The sequence below is a fragment of the Diplotaxodon limnothrissa genome, linkage group LG5 (genome assembly GCF_057381915.1).
Source record: "Diplotaxodon limnothrissa isolate DT_005_m linkage group LG5, D_limnothrissa_male_GT1.1, whole genome shotgun sequence".
Classification (NCBI taxonomy): Eukaryota; Metazoa; Chordata; class Actinopteri; order Cichliformes; family Cichlidae; genus Diplotaxodon; species Diplotaxodon limnothrissa.
The window spans coordinates 38309722-38318643 of NC_140600.1; the positions used below are offsets into that span (position 1 = coordinate 38309722).

Below are 8922 nucleotides of genomic sequence, written 5' to 3' on the forward strand. Positions count from 1 at the left end.
GTGCATCTGACTTACAAGCTGAGGATATTGTCGTCTCACAGGTTAACAGCTTGTCATTACCTAGTGAACGTACCCTGGATAATCATCATTTCTGAAAATTAGAATTTCCACAATTTACCAAATACATTCATGTTTTAATCAGTTTGACCTGATTGAGCCGATAAAGGCATCAGAAAGCGTTTGCTGAGGTCAGGGCTGTGACCACGCCTAACTTTTTTGTCTTTGATATTAACTAAGGAGTTTTTTTTCCTTACTGAAAATGGACCTTTGGGCGGCTGACTGTAAGTAAGCACGATTGCTCAGCATATAGTTAAGGCAGGGAGTCTGGGCTACCTTTTGTAACAGATGTCTTGGCATTTTCCTGATGATTCTACACATTTGAAAAACTAAACACTACTTACGATATGAATTAAGCTCCATTTAAAAATGTTTAAACATATTTTTCTTTGGTGGAAAAGAATGTTTTGGCAACAGCTTTCTTTCTGTCTAGAACAGTATTTATTTTAGTCATTCATAGTGACACAAAGCAAAGCCAACACAGGGTGGTTGGATGGTGCTAACAGATGAGCTAAATTTAGCTCATCTGCAAAAATCTGCTTAGTGTGTCACAGTAGATGTTATAGTGTAGTCATAGAAAAATGGCAGGTAGATGTAGCAAATAAGTTAGCTTGGATAAATTAGCTGTCCTTTTTTTACATTTTACTTTGTGAAATAAGATGGAGTGCAATTTATCCATGTTAGCAGGAAATCATTAGTCAGAATAAAGTAAGAATAAACCAAACAGTCCCTTAGATTAATTTCACTCTAGTCCATCTCTGCAGACGTGGTTCACTACCTGGCTAAGCTTAACTAGTTAACTTTAAGAAACACCAGTGCATTGGCACATACTGGTGTTTTAATGGGTGATGTTTGATAGAACAAAAGCTGAAGAGAGCAGGGTTGTTGTTTTTTTGTTTTTTTTAATTCGTTCATTGTTTATTTATAGTAAACGTGAAAATCTTTAACATCCACTAAAAGTGACTTTAAATTTAACTTATGGCAGCATTTTCTGATAAAAATGCGCATTTTGTTTGGTGATGTTAAATGTGGTTATCCTGGAAATGAAGTCAGTGTAACGTCATCTGAAGTGATGGAAACATGAGCACATGTGTGAGCGAGAGCTGCGAGACAGAATCACTCTGACTTTCACTCCTCATCTCATCTCCCTCCTCCTCTTCCTCCCCCGTCCTCTTAGCCATGACCCGCTCAGATGAGATGCGAGATGATGTCAGCACTTTATCGACCTCCTGCTGTCACCTCCTTGTCCCGAGAGAGGTGCAGACAGAGGGGGAGGGAGATTAGGATGAGAAACGGTGACAGATGGGAGAAAGTAAAAGTTAAGAGGAGAACAGACCAAGATAATGGAGAGAAAGTAAGAAAGCACTCCTGAATCCTTAAGAGACGATTCGGGAGTAACAATTCAGAGAAACAAGCAGAGTGATGGCAAAAGCAAAGACAAGACAAGGGAGGGGGCAGAACCTGAAGACCTGAAGGTTGGATGAATCAGATGTGGGACTCTCCACCAGTGTTACTAGAAGCTGAATCAAGCATGCCTGTGTGTTTCCATTTTTAAAGTTACTCTTAGAGCAACTGTCTTTTATAAATGACATTAGTCATTGATGATTCTAAGCTGCAGGATCCAGTTAAAGTGAAATAATGATTGTAGGATCAATAAATAAATGAGAATTATAAAATAAATAGATAACATGTTTTTGTTAAGATGGAAACTGTTACCCCCCAAACATCTAGGAAATGTTAGAGAATCAGAATTAGTTTTCAAAAGTTAAACTCGCAGATTCTTAAAACGTGTTGCTTTTTGCTGACCACTTAAAGTCCTTTAGACTACAATCAGAAAAGTCCAGCTGGGATTTGAACCAGGAACCTTTCTGTTGTGAGGTGACAGTGCTAACAACTCCTTTACTGTGTCTCCTCAGTCCTTCAGTCTCCCAAAAGCTGACTTCCCAAAAGTTTTCACATTTGGGAAGCCTTTTAAAAAGTAATTTTTTTTAAATTTTTGCATTCTTTTAAATATACCAGAATCAGAATACTTTAATAATCAATAAGGTAACTATGTATGTAAAATAATGAACCAGCTAGCGATTGTCAAATGGACATCAATATTCTGCATTCAAAATGCAATAAAACTAAATTTTCTACATCAACTATCGTCCCAAAGTTGAGCATTTTTAATGTCTAAAAAGAACCAGATTCAGTCGTCTCAAACAAGCCTGGAAAGGGAATGTTCAAATTATATGAGGTCCATGTATGTACAATTACGTACAGCTTTCAGACCACTCTAAATGACAACTGATCTATTTTTTCTACTCTTGGCTCTAAATGATGTCACTAAGAGAGGATTTCCCTAATATGGTCGTCTGGCACAGCTCTTTTTGGAAATCCACAAAAGTTGATTCTGTTCATCTGGATGTAACGTTTTCAGTGGCAGAAACCTTTTGTTTCCAACAATGGGCTGGCAGATCAGTTAATTGATCATTGATATGCAAATTCACATGACCATTGATCAACAACCACTGATCAAAGCCCGTGATCAATGGCCACTGATCAATGTCCATGAGTACCATTCACAGAGAGTTGGGGAATGGCTGCGATCACCGCACTGTATGATGGTGAGAGATGTACCCTTAGGCCCCCTCCTTGAGAATTTACATATTAATGATCAAGGAACTGACCTCCCAGCCCATTGTTCCTTCAGTTATGCTAGTTTAAGTCATTATGCAAATGTACACTTTATAAGATTGGGGAAACCTGCAGTCAGCTGAGACCGAAGAAGTCACCTGGATGAGTGACGAAAAGTTTCTCCCACTGAAAACGTTGCGTCCAGATGAACAGAATCAGCTTTTGGGGATTTTCTTCCCTGGATGATTGAGCATCCATCAAGTGTGTTTTTCACCAGAGATTTTTCTTTACGTTTCGCTCTGAGAATCTTCACCTTCTGGTTGTCCTGACAATTTGACTGCCTGAAGTAAGTCCTACTATTATCCCAGAGGACCAAAGGAGGAAATGCCGGGGTTTCAGTGCTGGAACTGTCCCACTGATTATCATGGGGAATGTGAGGCGCTTAGTCAGTGATATGGACGAGCTCGGTGAGCTGATTAAGACTCAGAGGGAACACTGTTAGTGGAGTTTGATGTGCTCCTTGCAGACGTTGTCATGGCAGCAACCAGAAATGTGGAAGGATTGTGATTGAAAAGTAGTCTCCTCTCGAACACGCTGCTGCGAAGGAGCGTTTCAGTGGCGTGAATATTAAAGCGCATGCTGAATGCATTAACATGCCTGAGAGAGTTCGTCATATCATTGAATTCAGTTTGAATCACCGCACTTGGGATGTCTTCCTCAACTGACGAAGGTCCTCCAAATGACCGTGGCTGTGTGTGGTAAATGGCTATGGATAATTAATGGACCCAGACCATCCTCTGCACCACTTAGCGGACATGCAGCCGAACTCATTTTTCTCACTCTTTTATCTCCTCAGAAACATGGACACATACAGAAAGTCTTTACCACCTCATAACACATTCGTTTTACGTTTAAGCTGCTCATTGTATGATATAAGATTTTTACATTTTTATAATTTTACTTTTATTGTAAGGTGTTTTTATTGTTTTCGCTCTTGCAGTGGTGAATTTTGAGCATAAATAAAGTATTTATTTTTATTAGATGTTGGTGAAGAAGATCGTCGGTTGTGTTTCACGTATTTGACACGTTGCTAGCTGTTGTAGTTTGTTTTCCATTGTAAAATGATGTTAGACTGATCCTGTATTTAACTGGTTTTGATGTTTATGTGTGTGTGTGTGTGTGTGTGTGTGTGTGTGTGTGTGTGTGTGTGTGTGTGTGTGTTTGTTTCAGGCCCGACCCCATGGTTCCTCCGTTTGCAGCTGGAGGAGCAGATCTGGATCCCTTTGGGTGAGTCTGTCTCTTCCTGTCATGTTTAAATCCTTTAAATCTGTTTATGGAATTCAATCTCAGACATGCATTTAAGCATTCTCCTGGGTTTTCCCTAATCTGGGATTTGAGGATGAACAGTCGGCCCTCACAGCAGCGGACAGCTCTGGATTACTGGCGCGTGTCCAGCTGAAAGCGAAGCTTTAAGCTCAGATGTCAGAGAGTCGCAGAAAAGATGACAAACAAAAGCAGCTGCAGACTCAGAATCTAAGTTTAGTTTTAACATTAATTTTTTATCAGCTCGAGCTTTTCTATTGTGCTAACACAAGCTTTGTATTGAAGTACCTTCCACCAGGACACTTTTTAAATCACTGAAGGTTAATCTGATCTCCTTGTTTCCCCATATGTAGCTTTAAGTATCAGCTTGTCAAAATACCTCACTGTAATGTGGAAGTAAAGCAAATTAATCAAACCCAAGTTTTTGTTGAAAGCTGCCCTTTAATAACTGATTGATATTTTTACCCCAGGAGTATGCAGGCATTACTCTTCTACAATTAGTCCAGGTAGTGGCACCAGTATAAATTTCATAAAGAGAGCTATTGCTTGGCATACAGGGTTCAAAATCAAACATATTTTAGTCAGAAAAAGATATTAACATTTTAAAAGATCTCTACAAGTCGCACTATATATGATTCAGGGACTCTTCGCTTCTATGTAAACATGAAAACCTGGTTAAAACACACCTGTGGTCATAGTTGCTCAATGCTTGTCTTGCTTTGTTGCGCTTTCGTCACGTTTGTAATGTTGGTATGTTTGTGCTTTATGGTTTTTAGAGACTAAATTTAGCCCGTCCAGAAGGCGGCTGATGGCACATTGTTTTTTACAGTATAGATGTTATAAAAGATGGACATAGTTACTGTGACATCACCCACTCTTAAAACCTCGCCCTAATTATTTTTGCTGTCAGCACTTAGTGTTGTGTAACCAGATGAGACTAGCAAGGTTAATGAGAGTAACAGACAAATCTGAAGGTAATGGGCGAACACTGGACAGTCCTCTTATTTTTCTTTAAAAGTGGCCATAATTTACAAAATGATCTCCCCGTTTTATTCAGTATGACCTGAAACAGGCGACTCAGCCCATGAAATCTCCAGGAAAGTGTTTAATGAGGTCTCAGAGAGTGCCGTTTTCCTACAGACTTCTTTATAACCACCAGGAGTCGTCTCCTTCTGGCCATTAGAAATAAAGTTTGCTTAAGACACTTTAACATCAACTTCCCTTTTCAGACTCGAACGAAGCAAACATCTCCAAACTGAGTCGCAGCTATTATGTAACTAGTTTTCTTACAGTTTTTAATAATTGCTAAACTCAACCCCACCTTAAGATTTTTCTGGTTCACTTACAAGGTGAGCTTTTGGCCGAGCCCTGCAGAAGAGCCAATAAGGCCCATGAGAGGTTTTTAATGGCAGCCAAGTGATCCAGTATGACCCACAGCACATGTACACAATGTAAAAAGGGCAGAGGGCATCCATTTGTATATGTTTTTGGGTTGTGTTGCAAGATGTTATCCCCCCTAACCTGTGCTTCAAGTACACTGATAAAGTGGGCGTGTTTAAAAACCAACTCAAGGTGGACTTTATTTGTTGTGTTTAGTGTGTATTAGCGTTTTGTTCTTTGGTTTGATTTCTGTACTGGGGAGCTCTTTACGACGTCTGTTTTTGAAACAGTCTTGTTTGGATGTCGAGCGTGGTGTAAGCTGGATAATACTTTTGAAACCGCCGCTCCGCGGTGGGTGGTTTTTAGCTCCGTCGTCATCCATTACAATCATGAAAGTACAACTTGTTTAGGATTTTTTTTTATGTTATAATAACATTAATGTTACTTAACTAGTGATTTATTTTTAAACACTTTCAGATAAAACCTGTAGCCTGTTTATCTTTGACAAAGTCAACAAAACCAGCTGACACGTGTCCTTCTCTTGAATCTCTGAACTCCGCCTCCCCTCCTCAGTTCTCGTGGTGGTGGTGGGATGATAGTCGACCCCTTGAGGTCAGGTTATCCTCGCTCTGGCTTTGACCCGTCTAGTGGGATACCAGACATTCTGCCTCCTGGAGCCGTTCCCCCAGGAGCTCGCTTCGATCCGTTTGGACCCGTCGGACGTCACAGACCAGGGTGAGACACACACACACACACACACACACACACACACACACACACACACACACACACACAGGCTGTAACAGCTCCTCAGCTGTGAGGCTCCACTGAACCTCTCAAAGGGTCAAAGACACTTTGAATTTCGACATAAAATAAATTCTCAAAAAAAAAGATCTTATCTTTCGACTTGATCAAAAATCCAAATCCAAGAGCAGCGTTAAATCAGTCAGTGGTCTTATTAAAGATTTTTTTTTTTTTTTTTACTTCTCAGCTGCAGCTTCACCAGATTTAATTCAGCAGAAATGAAACACAACAAAGCTGCACCCATTTTAATCTCAGTAATACCAGATGGCCTCTCCATTTTAGCAATTTAAAGAGTTTTGAGGAGCCACCTTACATAATGGAGGCAGCTCTTGACTCTGTGTCAATCCAAATAAAGGCTTATAATGGTTACAACATCTTAGATTTGTATGATTTACTCCACTGAAAGATACATTCTTCACAGAACAAATAAGAAAATTGAAAGCAGCTTTGAAGCAAATTAAATACAACAGTTGTGTAATTTCTTATGTATTACAGAAACATTTGGTGCCATTTTCAAGATTCATTGTAAAATAAAACTTTGCATGATTATTAGATAATCATGCAAAGTTGCCTTAAAGTTGTTGTTTTTGATATAAACGTGAAGATAATGACAGAAAAAAAAGTATATTAGTCACCTTCCAGCCTCATTTATAGACACAGATTTTAGTGACTCTATAGCTAAATAGACTAATAAACCAGATTTAATAAACAAGTAAAGGTTGTCTGTTGTCCTGGAAAAAAAACCCGTCTTAGTTCTGTAGTAAGATTGTGTGTTTAAAGTTCCAGTCGCTCGGTGTCAGTCCAACAGCCGCGACCGTCCAGCTCAAGTTCCTGCTGGAGAGGCAGAGGAGTCCCCAGCAGCATTTTCAGCAAATGCAATGAAGCAAAGCAAAATCGCCTGCTTGGCATTTATCTAGCTCCAAACTGATATAGATGAAACTCACAAATGAGACAACCATAAGGAAAATAATTAGATGAAGGATGCCTCTGTTTGCAGCCTTAAGTGCTGTGAGTGTGCAGAAATGCATACACAGTTTTTCAATCTGCTTCTGTTATGAAGCTTTTCAGCCCAAAATAAAGGACAGGAAGCACTAAAGAGGGTTTAATTGTTAGAGCCTCTGCTTTGTGTTGTGAACAACTGAAATCACTGCAACAAGAACTTTTGTGCTTTCCAGGTTGACTGTGCATTATCTTGAATTATAAAGGAGACACACCGAAAACTTTTCCAAATAAAATAGCAAAAATCAGTCCAACAGCAGGCAGTGGACTCCACTAATCATTGGCAGGCGGTGTATTTGCTCCATTACCTAACCCTGCCCTGCAGGCCTCAGCCTGAACACCAGGAGTCAAAATAAAAATAAGACAAAATATGAAAAAATGACAGTATATAAAATATGACGATGGTGAATGGGCCAGCACCTTCTTATTCAGCTGAGCACTTGGTTACTCCTCATTCACCAAATCACACACACATTCATACAGCACTTTTATCTATGTCCAATCTGTGCACTCACACTCGATCCTTGCCCAAGTAGACTTAAGACGTGTGCACAGCAGGAGTCGGGGATCGAACCACCCACCTTCCACTGGCTACAGTAACAACAGCTCTGTGTGTTTCTCTTGTTTTTGTTTTTTAGGCCGGATCCAGACCACATGCCCCCTCCTGGCTACGATGACATGTTCATGTAGTACCCTGGATTGTTTCCCGATTTTCTACTTCCTGTTCAGCATCTTTTCCTCCAGCCGATAGCAGCCGCCTTCTCCTCTCTGAGGGTTTGGTTTCATCCGTGTTTGTGGCCTGAAGATTTTCATTTTTCTCTTTTTGAGAAGGAGGGTTTGTTTTCTGATTGCTCATTTCATATGAATTAAATCTTTAGGATGCAAACTGACATAACAAAAACCCAGTTACTGCTGTCTCAAATATCCGTGACTTTGAAATGAAAAAGTTGCTCCAATGTAAAAGAGCCCCTAAAAGAACAATGCCATACAGATGAAGGTCGCGCATAATAAACTCATATTTTGTCTTTTATACTGACATCTGAACATTGCTGAGCAGTATTATTTTGTGAAGTAATGAGGTGACATTTGGCTGCAGGGCGAGATCTGCGAGTCTGGAGATTACTGCATAAATGAAAAATCTCACCTTTGATCAACAGAACCACCGAGATGCTTAAATCTAAAAACATGTACGAGTGAAAACCCCTCTCTCTGCCCTTTGCTTCCTAAATAATAGATCCCATCAAACTCCATCTACCAGTTTATTAATAAAAGAGTGCTTCTTCTTTTTCATTTTTGATGTGAAAATATTAAAGAACACTGAAACATGGTTCTTTATTTGTGTTTAGATTGTTGTCAATTGAACAAGTCTATTTAATGATCTCAGTAATATATACTGAATAAAAACCCTTTGACGAGATGCTCTGGTTTTTGTTACTGAACTTTTTTTTTTTTCTATAAACTGCACATCAGAGATGGACATACCCACTGTTGCATCCTCTACAGTAGCTACTGTGTTGGTACCTGACAGTAATCAGGAATTTGGGTTTTCGTCATATTTTTTTTTTTTAACTTACCAATTAGTGCGAGCTAGCTTGGCCAGCTAAAACTGTACAGGTGCGTTCACAGAGAAACACAATCTGACTCATAGTGTAAAATTACTCACCAAAATTGGATCACAGGTACCTTGGACAGGCTGTAGTACAACTAACACAAATCATATTATTGGTAATAAAATGTTCT

The 8922-nt window shown here is 39.5% G+C and overlaps 1 protein-coding gene across 1 annotated transcript in view; it reads left to right on the forward strand.

Moving 5' to 3' along the window:
- psmf1 (proteasome inhibitor subunit 1) overlaps positions 1-8504 on the forward strand; it is a 13244-nt gene extending 4740 nt beyond the window's left edge. The window contains exons 5-7 of the mRNA XM_085354733.1: positions 3907-3963; positions 5953-6114; positions 7821-8504. Of these exons, the coding sequence (XP_085210859.1) occupies positions 3907-3963; positions 5953-6114; positions 7821-7872 (271 nt within the window). The 3' untranslated portion in view covers positions 7873-8504. The remainder of the gene's footprint in view (positions 1-3906; positions 3964-5952; positions 6115-7820) is intronic.
- The last annotated feature ends 418 nt before the right edge of the window (positions 8505-8922 follow it).